Source organism: Echeneis naucrates, chromosome 12, assembly GCF_900963305.1.
Source record: "Echeneis naucrates chromosome 12, fEcheNa1.1, whole genome shotgun sequence".
Classification (NCBI taxonomy): Eukaryota; Metazoa; Chordata; class Actinopteri; order Carangiformes; family Echeneidae; genus Echeneis; species Echeneis naucrates.
Genome location: NC_042522.1, coordinates 11,954,622 through 11,970,047, shown reverse-complemented (window position 1 = coordinate 11,970,047; position 15,426 = coordinate 11,954,622). Strand labels below are relative to the sequence as shown.

At 40.9% G+C, this 15,426-nt stretch overlaps 1 protein-coding gene across 2 annotated transcripts in view; it reads left to right on the top strand.

The window, feature by feature from the left end:
* unc5cb (unc-5 netrin receptor Cb) overlaps positions 1 to 15,426 on the top strand; it is a 105,551-nt gene that overhangs the window by 70,303 nt on the left and 19,822 nt on the right. For both annotated transcript variants that reach the window (XM_029516292.1, XM_029516291.1), the window contains exons 4-7: positions 1,574 to 1,677; positions 12,564 to 12,744; positions 14,477 to 14,644; positions 14,918 to 15,082. In XM_029516292.1, the coding sequence (XP_029372152.1) occupies positions 1,574 to 1,677; positions 12,564 to 12,744; positions 14,477 to 14,644; positions 14,918 to 15,082 (618 nt within the window). The remainder of the gene's footprint in view (positions 1 to 1,573; positions 1,678 to 12,563; positions 12,745 to 14,476; positions 14,645 to 14,917; positions 15,083 to 15,426) is intronic.

Genomic DNA, 15,426 nt, shown 5'->3' with positions numbered 1-15,426 from the left:
AACAGTCAGCTGAACAGTATAATCTCTCCCCATGTCACAGCAATGGAACAAAAATAAAGACAGTGATGATCTCTATGAATTGAAATTGTATCTTGTATCAATTTTTGGGATATCTTTAGAGGTCAGAGTTCCTATGAGAAAAGTTACTGATAATCACATATGTAATGTGCCCAGACACAGAAGGGCATGCTTTTACAGCATTCAGATTTATTCTGTTTAGTCAGCTTCATCCACTTGTGGACGAATTCTGCCTTGCAGATTGTGTCACTGTGTGTCGTCTGGTGCTTTCAGTTTACAGCACACTCACATCTAAAACCTGAGTTCAAAAACAACGCACAATTGTTGAGCTATCTAATATAATAAATCATCTTTTGTGTTAGCGCCCAATATCAATAGCAATCCATCATTGTATTAATAGCATTCTGTGGAGAAGAAATCCCTCATCCTTTCCAGAGACTGAATCGCTGAAGCGGGGTCATTTCTAGGTTTGCTTCCATGGACACATTTTTATATAGGTAGAAAGAGAAATGGATGTCATTGGTATGCAGTCACAAACTCAGAGATTGGAAATTAAGTCAAACAAGAATCTCAATACTTCTCTCACTGTTGCAGTGCATGTTTGCATCTTTCTCTTTTTCTTATTTTCAGATGTTTGTATCCCCTTTTTTATTTATTTATTTATTTATTTTTTAATCTCACAAGGTCTATTAACTTGGCTTGCAGTTATAGAGTTTGTGGAATTTTCATCTCAGTTTGTCTCACTGTGTTCAGCACGACTGGCTTGGTCTAATGGGTTCAGCTCATGTCTTAATTCCCTTTCAAAGAGTTGCTACATGTGCACATATACACCATATTAATGTGTTCCATATTGAAACATAAAAAAATATAGTCAAACGCACCAATAATTGTTTTATAGGCAAAGCATTTATCTGAAAGCATAGCGTCATAAATTTGATTATTACTAAGAAATCTCATCGAAAAGGCAAAACAATATCTATGCCAAGAATCAGACAAAGGCTTGGAGAGTTTCCAGGTTTGATCATAGATTTGATGCTCTCGTCAGCCTCTCCTCCCCTTTGCTCCGATCACCTCCCCTCGCCTGTGCAGCAGGTGATGATATATGTCTAATGGACTTGGGGTTCCAGTGTAGCATGACACCTCCAGTCATCCTGCCCTGCCGGTGCCACTTTCCCTGCCCTGCATTACTCCATCACGGCTTCACACACCACAAAAATATTGGTTTTTCATTGGAGGTGATTTTCCCCTCACCCTATCTTCCTTCCATCTACTTCAAACAATTTATCTGCTGAGGGTAAGGGACATAGAAAGAAAGCATAAATCAAGTCACTGTTTCTTCTATTTAGATACACACCGTTGTGTGTTACTGTTGTTTGGGGTATTACTATTGATGCGTTACCCTACCTTCTATTTTCATGATATATTAGTGTACCAATACTGTTATTGATTTGCTCAACATTTCACCTAAAATATAGTTCTTAAACCATCCTTCATAGATTCCTGTCAGTGATGTACAGATAAATATTAATAAACTATGTTTTTGTATTCATTGTAGACTTGAGGAAGACATTTGACCAGGAGCCACTTGGGAAGGAAGTGTCACTTGAACAGGAAGTGTTGCTCCAATGTCGCCCACCTGAAGGCATCCCAGCTGCTGAGGTATGGCTCAGAAGTCGTTTCACTGAGATACGGCCCTGTAATTGTTAGAGAAATGTGATTAATTGTTTGAAAGGATATTTTTGAATCCCATAGAAATGCAGGTTTTTGTAATTATCCAAAGTACACCCAACAAAAAGCTCTCACCTAAAATCCACTACACTGCTTGTTCAGAAAAAGAGGTTTATGTGAAGAGCTTGACAGAATTTTTAGAGGTGGTTTATGCTGAAATGTCACCATCAAACGTGATTTTTGTTTTAAAGTATATAATGGGGAGCTAAATGTCCAATCCCCACAAAATTACATATTTATTGTATGAATTTATTAGCATGCATTGTACTGCCTGTAGCTGGGTCTGTTCTTTCATGCCACATTAAAAAGTGAACACTATGTTGATTGCAGAATTTGCCTCCGTTGTGAACTCTGCCCATTTCAGAAGTTGTAATGAAATAACGCTGAATCAATCTGACACAGTCCAGCACACAGATAAGGATATTTTTCCAACACTGCCTGGGCTATTTAAGCTGTTTGGGTATTTTCTGAACATCCGCCAGTCGCTGCAATTTGAGGAAAGAAAACTGTAATTATCTGCGGAGAGGGAAAAAAAAAAAAAGAATAAAAATAGTTGTGTCCCTGTGTTACCTTAGCTCAGCCAATATCTCCTGCCTGCTCTACTTCCTCCCTGCCCTACAGTAGAACACTGTTATAGCTGCATTTGAAAAGGCTCAGTTGAGATTGCAGGAACATAAATAGAGGATGAAAGGGCGGTTTGATGGGTGTGGGGGGGCTTTGGTGTTTTTTTTATTATTTTTTTTCTCTTTCTCTTTTTTTTTTTTTTTTGAAGCTAGGGGTATAGAGACTGAACTCTGTAAAGGCTTGTGATTGACCTGGAAAAGCCGAGTTAAGTGAGTGGAACTGCACAGCATTTATCCCCGCTGAAAGTGCTGACAGGCTAAATGGACGAAAGTTTGAGACTGCCACTCTGCAGACTCTCCTTATACGATACAGGCTTCGGCGTGATAGTGTTGCTTTAACAGCCATATAGTAATGGTGATTCTGCCGCCTGTCTGAGGTCTCCCTGTCAATCCTGGACTCACCTAGTGCAGTGATTAAAGACTCAGCTGGAGTCCAATCATGGCACATCTATCCTTCCCGAGTTATGGATTGCTGTGGTAACCCAGATGAAGATTTGTAAACATGAAGGATATCTTCATTCTATTTAAAACTTTGCTTCAGAGTTTAGTGAAGTAGGATCCGACATGTCACTGTAATAGCCATCTATTCAACAAATGAGAAGTTCGGTGTTTGGAAAGCAGGTACAAGGAATTTATGAAGTTTCAGTGCATCAAGTTAGCATTAAGGATGAGATTATGGGTAAAAGCAGATAGTTTTTTTTGTTCTCTCTGCAATGCAGCATTTTCTGTATTCTTACAACGAATAACAGTTGTTTTCTCTGTTTGCTTTTCCTTGTATGATCGAGTCAAATCTTGTGTGTACATGGAGGCACACTTGCAGCTTCTTTAATTACTCACACTTACCTCATGGCTACAAAAAAAAAACAAAAAACAAAAGACATTTCCTCTTCCACAAGTTATTTCTCCTGTCTTTTTCTGAACTCAAATGCAGCCACCCCAGTGGGAAAAAGGACAAAACACAATGCTGCTTTTTCATCTGTGTTTGTCAGGCCTTTTCTCACACAAGCCCGCCAGAGAAAAAGCCTTGGAAAAAGCAGATGGGCTAAGTCTGTGGTTACATATGAAATGGCAAAAATATGTAGCAGCCGTTGTGCAGGAAAGTCTGTCATATTTCACCCACTCTAAGACAAAAAAAAAAAAACATAGAGAGGATGAGAGATGCTGAAGGCCGAGGGAGGAGAGGTTTGTCGAGGTTGGATCTAGTGGGTTATTGTCAGGCCTCCAGAGGGGTGTCAGTTGACTCTGTGGTTCCTTTACAGGCTTTCACCCAGCGAGGGTGGATGGCAGGCAGTGGCCTTAAAACCAATACTCCTACAGCACTTTTGTTCAACCATGTGGCCTGTATGTGATGGACATTATGCCATGTGGCATGGCCCCAAAACATCTCTTTCCTTAAAAGGACATGCAGGACACGCACAAACACACTCTGTGCTGACTGTGTGTGTAGTGCATTGTCGCACAGAGTAATGTCCACATGTACTTTACCAAGTTAGAGCACCAGCAAGCGAATGAACACATCTACATTCACAGACCCACACGATAACACGCTGCCAGCAAATGAGATGAGCCCTGAAAGTCTTTTCATTCAATCTACAGCATAAATACTAATAGTTGCTCACCAGCTGGCAGAGGAAGATTCAATGCCAGTGAACTGGAAGAAGAAATCTGACTTTAGTCCTGCCACTTTTCAAAGAAGGATAAAAGAGTTTTATGATAAAAATCTGTCGCTTTTGTTTCTGACACCAAACTTCACGCGAGTATTAGAAACCATCACAGTTTTCTTTTGTCATTTTTGGTTGCATTAAAATAAGTTAGTATAGCTGGCACCACAATACAGAAATGTTTGCAGGCGCTGAAAGCCTGCGTTACTTAGTTTGTTTAGATTGTTTCCTCTGCTTTCATTAAGTTTCAAAAGTAAAATGCTTTTTCAGGCGATGAGTTACCACAGTAACTCACCCCCACACACATATACAATTTCAGGACCAGAAAACCCACATTCTGAAGAAGCCCATCACAATTAGTTCAGATCTCAGATTACAAAGTGACACTGTGCCATTGTCTTTCCACTTTTCATATGATTTCCATTATAGGTTGTCATGATGGCTTACCACAGTAATGACATCCTGTGATTCTATTTAAGTGGTTTTGAGCGCTTTCTGTGGGGCCTGTTGTTCCAAAAATGAAACTGATGCTGAATAAAGTGCTGAATAATCAGGATTTGCTCCTGTGATGATGCGGCAAGTTTACATCGAGTGAGCATATGACATACAGTAGTGTCCAGAAGAGGATTTCATGGTTGGAGGTTCAATTTGAGGTTTCCTAATCCTTAAGTTTTTCCTCAGTTAATACACAAATTTTTTGCTAAGCACAGAGACTCCCATAGTTGTGGAACACACACACACACGCATACACAAAGAAAACATGCAGCAGGCATTTATTTTGGCTTTCCTTTCAACCATTACCAGTGGAACTTTGGCTGAAATTCTGCGGGTTGGGTTTCTGAAATAGCACAAGGATTCAGTCATCTTAATGTCTTGTATGGTCTAAATACATCAGAAAATCACTACGTTTCCTCAAAGTCATTGTTACACGTCTCCACGGGTCATGAATATTTGATATGTACGTAATCAAGAGCAGATGGAACATGTAACTATTGAGGCCAGTCTAGGAAGAGGGGAGTAGTAGAGATTGGGTAAGAACAGCTCTCTGCACTGTTTTTGTGCTGTGAGTGCTTCCTTGATGAGTTGGTGCCCGGAGATAGATTAATAAATGTAAAGACCGGGAGAGAGGACTTTCCATCAGCTCAGCACAGATCCTTCTCTTTGAATAACTCCACGATGCTCTTTCATCAACATCTAAAAGGTCTCCACAGAGGTAACAGTGGCCTCTTTTCAAACTCAAAAATATGTGTCAGGTTTATAAAATGGACTTAAATCTCCTTTGTGAAAGAATGCAGCTTTATTGTTCCTTTCCCTTTTTTTCTGCTGTGCCCTCCATCTCCAGCTCCACTTCAGAGCACTTGTCACAGCCTTGAGAGAAATACAAGAGTTCAGAGGTGATGCAGCACCGTGAGCTGCTGAGCCTGTTTCCATGGAAGCAGGATTTTAATTCAGGCATCTCCTCAGTCAGCCAGGGTCCTGCCGTGTTATCATGGGTAACGAGTCATTGATGCTCTGCAGGGAAGGGGCCCTGCTGCCATGATTAAGTCCATTGGCTTTACTGAGAAGAAAGCCAGGAAACAAAAAAGAGCTTCACTTCACACTCCGTTGTCCATAGAAGTCTATGGACGGCTGGGGCCATATTCAGGAGTTTTATGTGTAGTTCTGTTAGTTCAGCGGGGACAGATTTTGTTAATAAACTCAAATTATAACTTGATACATTTTATGTTATTGACTAAATGTTAATGAGTCTCACTGTTGAATCTCATGATATAAACTCTAATATAGCTCAAATTTCGTGACCGCAGCAGATTATGGAGATCTTCGTCTGCCTTTTCCACACATCACACCATGTAAATGTCAGTGATTACTGTTGATTTTAGGCCTAGTTCCACTTAATAGGCGAAGTAAAGGCACAGTGCAAACAGCAGCTCGTCAGGTCACCTTGTCAAGAAATAGCTGAGTGCTTCCTCCCAGTCAAAATAGAGTGCGGTGATGTCAAGAGTAACAACACTTCAGCACCCAGCGATACAGGAAGTGCATTTTCATTAAGTTTACCCATGAGAAAGAAAGTGTCAGGAGGCCAGACCAATTCCCTTTGGCAACCAACCAAAGATTGCCCTTCAGGCACTCACCTGTCAATCACTGCAGTTTTCTTCTGCCGTGGATGTGATTTACTCTAATAGCCCAACGTGCTCTGTTCTCTGTACTTAGTCACAAATCTTTCTACTTTTACCGCAAATGAATGATGCCTTAATAAACATTTTCATTTAAAATCAAACCAACAGCATTGTGAAAAATACTAAAGTCATGCATTCATCATAGGACAGATACAGAAGAAAGGATTTAAACTGATACTGAGTGCATTTTAACCTCTGCCTCACCGGTCATCTAGTTTTAGCTGAAGTCTTCTCCCACCATATCTTGCTTTTTTACAAATCCAAAGATGGCAAAAAATGATATAAATTGCATTTCTCTAAGCCGCCTGGTATCACAGGGGAGGCAAATCGTTACATGCCAAATGGTCGTTTCATTTAACAACGGGAATGAGTAATAAATGAGAGAGTTCTCTTTTTGTAGTGAATTGTATCTTTATCAGTTAAAAATGTGTTTTGTTTTGTTTTCTTTTGAGCAGTTTGCACTGAGCTTGGAAATCGGTTCCAACATTTTAATCTTTTCTGGTGAGGGTTGCGTCGTATACTGAGAGAGTTCTGACCTCTATCACAGTGCAAAACCCTCCCTACTTGGTGGAGTTATCGTCAAAGCTTTTCTAAAAGGCCAGGGAAGACTCTGAGAGAACATTGAATGTGTGCACAGTGTGTACCACTCAGTTCTCCATCTTCAACAGCCTTAACAATGGCTTAGTCTAGTTTATAATTTAATATTTCACATAAAATGGCGTGTGTGGCGTGCCCATCTGTGGTCAGGTTGTAAATTCAGACTTGTCCACCCACACATATTTCAAAACATAGCTTTAAAACTAAATGCACAGTATAATGGTTAAATCCCATCAAAATATAACTGGACATAACTTTACCGCAAACTTTATGTCACATGTAATGTTGTAATGGTGGGCTAGTTATTGCAGTGATCATTTGAAAAGGTGTGTGAGCGAAAAACGAAAATAGCTGTGTTACAGAAGTGAAGTGTCTGGCTAACCTTGGAGCTGGTTTAAGAAATGGCTGTTCTCCTTCAGCAGGCTGTGCAGAGCTTCAGGCAGGGCTGGGGAAGGAGGAGGTCATTACTCCTGGCTGGAGGCTCAGTGATCTGTCTTCCGTATAGACACCTACAGCAGTAACCGCTCCAACTCCACCTCTGTTACCTAACCTATTTCTATCTAATCTTTTTTTTTTTCATTCCAGCTCCTCCACATGCACCTTTTGAATACTCACACAGACACACAGCATAGTGCCATCTTATGCACACATACAAACATTTTTCAAATCACATCTCAAATCACACCTTAGTGCGTTTCTAGCTTGTTAATATTTATACAGCTCACATTTCCATACTTGTCATGCAGGCAGATGCAGAGCATATGGCTTGTTGTCTTGTAGTGAATGATTGAATAATCAGTTTGTAACCTTTTGTGGCTCATTCTCCAGGTGTGTCATTCAAGCCTGGAGCGGATATATGCTGTGAAAAAGGGGAAGTGAATAAATTACATTGGATAGATAGTTGGACTTCACATGGAGAAGCAGGAGAGCTCCTAATGACTTCTCAGTAGAAGAGTTTCACACATTGCTGTGGAACATTGTTTTTCCTCCCTGCTCTTGCTTTTCACACCCCTTCCCACCCCCATACTGCTGTATGTTCTATTTTTGACACAACAGCGATGAGTAATGAATGGTTTTGCCTTGGTTTGCCTTGCACTGGTTCTTAACAAGTGAGTGGATTGTATACAGTGTGTTCTGTATATTGGGCTAATTAGTGTTGTGCTGGAACACACTGGCAGCACACGGAAACATCCCACTCAATGGGTACTCCTACGTCCACTCTTTTATAGCCATGTCCACAGACGGTTGGCTTTGCTCGTATCCTTGTCCTGGATTATTTTGAGGACGTAGCACGCCATCCCTCAAAAGACCTGAGGGCTGAATGTGTATTCTGTTTTATACCTTTATCACTAGGCAATTTCAAAATGCTATGGATGTGATATACAGTACCAGCCAGAAGTTTGGACACACATTCCTATTCATTTTAATGGGAAAGAATGTCCAAACATTTGACTGGTACTGTATTTGCATGTGGTGGAAAAACTGGAAAATATAAAAGACACAAGTCGGACACCAAAAAAAGATGTAATAATACGGTGAATATTAAGATAATAAAAGGAATCATTGGTTAATAAGTCTGTCAATTTGTAATGTGATAATAATATGGTTGTTTTGAAGAAAGTTTTTGAGTTTTCGACCAAAAAGCAACTTTTAAACTGTAGTAGTGTTGCTTCATGGAAAAAAGTGTGTCCTCAGTGGTGACCTTGTTTTGTTCAACAAGATTTTGTAACCTATTCCGTGAGACCTTTATTAGTCAATTTGCAGTGCAGTTTATAGCCAACATCTGGTTGATATATTATAATCATGCAGTATTTTCCAACTTTACCTGCTGAAAATCCTTTAAAGTAATTAAACACTGACCACTGCACAATCAAGCTTGCAACAAGAAATAGTACGAGCAGCTGCAGTCATCTCAAAAGAAACTGGCCTTGTTGAGCTGTCATTTCATATTTGGACCAGAAATGCAAATTCAGAGAGACCAGTTTCTAAAATGGGATCCAGCATTATTGCATTTGAAAGGCAATGCCACCGAGAGGACACTGCAGCGAAAGACAAGACACTGAGAGGCTGCTCCAGAAATGCTGGTCTGTTTGACGAGCATAACAATCCAGGGCACCTGTACACATGGTCTCTGTATATCTGTGATGGACGCAGGCATGTTGTAACGACGTCTGTACCACACATTCATACATATGCGACTGAGTCGTCATTATCATTGATGGCCCTCCTCCACATTGTACAGCACCTCCTTTGACAAGTCTCTTTTTAAAACCTCTCTTTCTTATATTTCACAATACCATTCACTCCAGTATTTCCTTTGTTGTGAGTTTCCCAGCATTCATAAGATGATAAAATGTTTCTCTTCTCAGTTGGTTTTCTTTCTTTTTTTGTTTACGTCTTGCTCATTGATAATTTTCACCGCCCGAAAACAAAGTCACCTTATCTCCCATTTTTATTCTTTTGTGGATATCTTTGACTTTCTGTGATAATCTTTCATCATGCTCTTCTAATTTGCCTTTTGTCTGTCCGTCTCTGCCGCCTCCTCTTCCCTTCATCTAAGTTTAGGTGTCTTAACAGTTTTAGCATTGTCTTTCTCTCTGTCACTCGGCTGTCTCCAGCCAGACAGGAAGAGTCCCTCTCTCTGTGACAGCTGACATGTGGCAATTTCCCTTCGTTAATGACAAGAAATGTGCCAATTACCTCTCCGGATGTTTCACTGCCAATCAGACACTAACGAGCTGTGTGTGTGTGTGTGTGTGTGTGTGTGTGTGTGTGTGTGTGTGTGTGTGTGTGTGTGTGTGTGTGTGTGTGTGTGTGTGTGTGTGTGTGTGTGTGTGTGTTTGTATTTGTGCAATTTTGAGTCTGTTGGCATGAGGAGAAGTTGGACAAATGTAGTCTTCTACCGAATTTCATCATGGGAAATCTTTTTCACAAGCATAGTATAGAGATTGGCTTACCTTTTCATGTCTGGTTTCATTAATGAGTCCTAATTATAGTTGGTACAGAATAAATGATGGGTGAACTGTTGCTTACTTCTGCTCTCTCTCTCTCTCTCCTACACACGCACACGCGTTCCCACTTCTGACATGAGTTTCTACCACTTTCTATCCCTCGTCACTGTCTCCCTCCCACCCCTCCATCTGCAGCGAAAAGCTCTTTTGTTCAATTTTTAATTACCTTCTCATTTAAAATTGCTCTTGACATCTGAATGCAGCACAGTTGGAGAGGCTGCCTCTGTGATTGGTGAAAAATTGGATAACCACCTTTTTGTATCAACTGTCAGTCTCTATTCTGAGATCAGACCTTTCACTTCACAATGCCCTGCGCTTTACGTTCCTAGTGCTTTACGACTGTGAACACTGAAGGACAAAATATTTATCATGTCAACAGGAATATTTGTTTCTCTTTTTTGCATCATCTTTATTTGTTTTATTGCACTTATGTTCCCTCATTATCCAGGGTGACAAAAAGGGAACAAAGAGCACACAAATTGGTAGTCAGATCACTGACAAATCTTTGTTCTCTAAACACAAGGGTCCTGCTCTCTGGTTCTTATCTGCTATACTGGTTAATGTAATAAAGTTTTAAAGCATGATGGTGAAATTGTAATGCCTATGAAACCCGTGTTGATCACTGCTCTATAGTCACTCAAGCCTTTACCATATTTACATATGTGTAGTAAATAACAATGGACTATAAGTCTTAAAACTCCTGGGATAAAGAGCTACAGGGAAGGAAGTGAGCTACTGCTGTATTCTCCTGGTGTCCTTATAGTTGTGGCAGATGTCTAACTGTCACCTCAACAGATGTCAAAGCAGATGAGTTTTGATACAATAAAACAGAAACTATTTCAGTAGGACTGGCTAGGACTGAGATACTTAATTTTACAGACCTTGTTATTGAAACACTTCGCTAGAAATATACCATCGAAAAATGCTTTATATTCTTAACCTGAGATTGAAATTTTTTTTGATTTTTACATTTTGTTGGTTTTACTTCACAAAAACAGAAAAGCTCTCGAAAATCGACACTGAATTCGTCCTTATTGTCTGTTTAAGTTGATCGCCTATATGACTAAAATGTCAATAATTTCAACACACCTGCTATCAACACTGACTAGATCTTGAGTTTCCATCGACTTAAGCAACAATAAAGTGGATTTCATTAAACATCTAGTAATAAGTTAAAGATTATGTAAGGTGTCTTTTATATTTAAACTTTTTATCATACTACACTTTATTGCACGGTGCTCATATGAAAGAGAGGTTTCATTTCAGCTGGTTCGATGGCTGGTGAGGGAATCTTAACCCTCCTAACTCTGAGACTGTTGCAACTGATATATTTTTTGGAAAAAAAAAAAAAAAGACTCATAAGCAGCAAATCAGCATAGAATGTGCAGCATTCTCACACAGTGACGCTCTTATGAAGATGTTAAGTTGCATCCAGTGTTTCTTCAGAAGTGAGCTTGTTGTCGGGGTCAGTGTCGGCTAAACGTTATGATTTGATCTGAAGTCAGCACGGGTTAATGGGAAATAATTGTGAAGTGAAGCACTGAAAAGCTTTTCTTCTCAGCCTCTTCAGTGCCTTCCCACTGAACAAAAGGGTGTGCAGCCTTGCTGAGGTGTGACAATGATGGCATCTTCAATCTGCCACATCAAGCTAACACAGACACTCGTGAAGCTGCCGATGCATGTAACCCACTACATGCCACAATCAGCCCACCATCTTTCTTTTGAGAAAGTTCGAACAATGGCCAGTTTGTTTTTCAACTCCAGCACCAGTTTATGCTATTTCTGTGTTGTTTCTTCAAAAACTCCAGCAACAACATTGAGTTTTCAGACTGTTTAGTCTTGTCAGGACTCATGTCAGATTATTGCCCCACTTCTTGAGATACTTTATCTCTCCTGAGAAAGACCCTTTATAAACATCCCTCTTATCTTTGCCTGTACTGCTCCTTGGTGTCTTATCTCTTATCTGGCCTTGCTCCTCGTGTGATACCACAATACTCAGGAAGTTTGCTGTTTGCCAGGCCCTCTCATGACTGGACAGCTTCTTTGAAGAAAACCAGAGAACCAGGAAATATTTTGAATCAACTTGGCTGCAGCAGTGCGTCAACGCGTGCGGCTTCCTTTTGTCTTACCAAACCTTTTGCACCTCCTTGAAGAGAAAAATGATGTTTGTAATTTACAGCCAAATACATGCTCTAAATGGTCCCCTGTTCCACAATAGTGCCAAGAGTTCAATATCAGTATCACTTGGGGACATGAAACTCAAAGCGAAGGCCAAAAAGGCAGCAGACAAAGAAAGAAAATTCTTCATAATCCCTGATGCAGGGAAAAGTTGTGCTTTTCTGAAATTGGAAGTATTTCTCAGCGACTTACAAATGAAAGTATAAGCTTCTAAGCTCTTGGTAGTTATGTTTTGAAATTTGAAATTTTTATGCTTTAAATAATGTCATTAAGTCAGACTTGCTGATATTCAAGATATGGAGTTTAAAAAGAGCGTGATGCCTATTGACTTTTTTTTTCTGGCAGGACCTCAGAGACTTAAACATTTGTGCTGTAATTAAGTTATTTCAGAAGGTAGGTGGAGATAAGAAAGACAATAGCCGTTAAAACACTCTGCTGTGGTTCTTCTACAATTAATGAGGTCAAAGTGTCTTGTATCTACACTATCATCTTCTGTTTGCCGCAGTTTTCTGTTGTTTATGAGCTACATGTGTTTAATCGACTTCACGCTGTTCTTTTTCCTCTTTTTAGGTGGAGTGGTTAAAAAATGAGGAGGTTATTGACCCCGCAGATGACAGAAACTTCTACATCACCATCGACCACAACTTGATCATCAAACAGGCTCGTCTCTCTGACACTGCCAACTACACCTGTGTGGCCAAGAACATTGTGGCCAAGAGACGCAGCACCACAGCCACCGTTATTGTCTATGGTAAATTACTCTCTTACCCTGAACACGAAACTCAGTTTGATCCTAGCCTCATGTCTCTAACCTGCAAACATTCATCCTCCCCATGACAGATGAGTAAACTCAAAATGTGCTGCTGAGAAAAAACGGTGAAATACCTGAGACCGAGAAGTCGAAATGGCATGCATTTTAAAGTTGCTCTGAATGCAGCAAACTCCTCTCTCTCCTTTGGCATGTGACTCACACTCATTTTGTTCCTGCTGGAAGGTGCGCAAAGAATAGAAGTTTCGTGATTTTTCTGAACTGCAAGCAAGTTGCTGATGTGACTTAGAGTGACTCACGCAGACTCGCCCGCTGTCTCCTTAACATCAACTAACATGACTGTCATTGAACAACAACGCCTGCTGGAGTCGAGCAAAAAAAAAAAGAAACACAGGAGGAATGAGACGTGAAACAGATGCTCTTTTGAACCTGAGACATTGTTTGGTTTTATAGTTTAGTTAACTGAGGCCAGCAGAGTTCACCCTGTGCTTGATAGATCTCCTCATGATACAACTGATCTACCTTTTGGTTGTGGGGGAGTGTAACATCACCATCACACTCGCTACTGGTTCAGAAAGACTCACAAGAAACTGCATACAGAATTTAGCCACATTTGTGAATAAAGACAGAGTGGCTTGTTCTTCTGTTTATTGGAACTTTATTTACACTTAACTGAACTCTGAGGATGATGTGGCCATTGGTGGGTGTAAAATCATAATTGCAAATCCAAGAGAGCAGAATTCGGGGACAAAGGTTGCTGTCTCTCCGAGGCTCTCTCCTGTCACTAACACAGTCTATTAGGACTTAAAGTTGAAAAACTGCTTTGATGTCGACTCATCCTTGAGAGAAAGTAACACAAGCCGCTGCATCTGTTTGTGCTGTCCTTGTTTCTTTATCCCTCTTTTCCAAAATGGAATTGCAGATTTATGCACAGCTGTGCTGTGTGAGAAAGCATACATACCCACAAAGCAGCCTTAGAAAGCCAAAGGATAAGGGAGAATTCTGTCTGTACAAGTGATGAAATAGTGAACATGATAGGCAATGTGTTTTTAGCCCAGTGGTATCCAGCCCAACCCACAGCAAGGACACTGGAAACAGGAGCATGAGCTGGCAACAAAAAGATGGAAAAAAAAAAAAAGAGCGCAAGAGACAGAGATAGAGGGGGAAAAAAGGTGGGCCATAATCCATGGAGGAAAGAAAGCAGACAGTAGAGAAATGTGGGGCTTTGGCGGTCTTCCCCTCGAGTCCAATATTTTGGGCTTCACCCATAAGCACATGTCACATTTGAAAGTCAAAGGCTCCAAGGGGCCCGGCTCCACCATCTCAAATGCCACAGACTTGTTCTCAGCCACAAGCCCTGGTGTCACTCTCCACTGGATTTAGTCACTGACAGAGATGGATGAGAGAGGAAGAGAGGCATTAGGAGGAGTCAGTGAATGGAAAATGCAGCAATCTGACCAGAATTTACTGTCTGGCTGCGTGGTGAAGTAATGACCTGAGATTTCAGGGTCAGAACACAAAAACTTTACAGCATACACATATTTTATAATTGGCTCATCTGACTACACCTGGATCTGTCAACTGTTACGTTATATTCTTATTTCTTGGATTTTCTTGTTTGTTTTTTTACAATCTTCTTGATCTTTTTGATTGATTGGATTTCAATTTGGACGCCTTCTTAGTCTTCAACATGTTTTATTACCATGTATTCCAGTGAATGGTGGATGGTCGACGTGGACAGAGTGGTCGGTGTGTAACAGCCGCTGTGGCCGTGGTTACCAGAAACGCACCCGCAGCTGTACTAACCCAGCACCACTTAATGGGGGAGCCATCTGCGAAGGCCAAGGCATCCAGAAGCTGGCATGTAATCCACTCTGCCCAGGTATGGCATAACATTACAATACGCCCACGTATCAGTGGGTAGAAAGGGATTAGGTGCACAAGTGAATACAAAAAAATGTGATGCTATAGTACCCTGTGTTTCGCATATTTCTTTCTGTTTGTGCCGTCCACCCTTACGCGTGCCCCTCTCCCACATATCCCTTGCCGTCTCAATCACGTATCCACTCACCCGCTCGGGCACTCGTTTGTCTTCATATTCTCATTTGCCATTTCATTCACTTTGCCCCCATCTGTCCTGTCTGTTATGTGGTAGTGGATGGCCTGTGGACAGAGTGGAGTAAGTGGTCCACCTGTGGGACAGAGTGCACACACTGGAGGAGGAGAGAATGCAGCGCCCCAGCACCCAAAAACGGGGGAAAGGACTGTGAGGGCATGGTGCTCCAGTCCAAGAACTGCACCGATGGGCTGTGCATGCAGAGTGAGTACATGACTAATCCTCTGCTACTCTCTCTGACCTGCCAACCAAAGAAAATTTCTGTACCCTTTGACCATGTGTTTCACTCTGCTCTTTCATCACCGCGCTGTGTTTCACATCCTCACATAACACTCTCGCCCTGTCTTTCACTCACGCTGTTTCACTTCGCTCATACATACACAATAAGACATGCTAGTCTGCCTTTCTTTCTGTCTCCTGCACTCGGATCCGTTTTCCTTTATTTGAACATGCATAATGCTGAAAAATCTGTTGAATGAAAGTGACATAAAAGCAGAAACCAATGCACATCTTTTCCAATGTCAGCAATACTTCAAATATAAGTATAT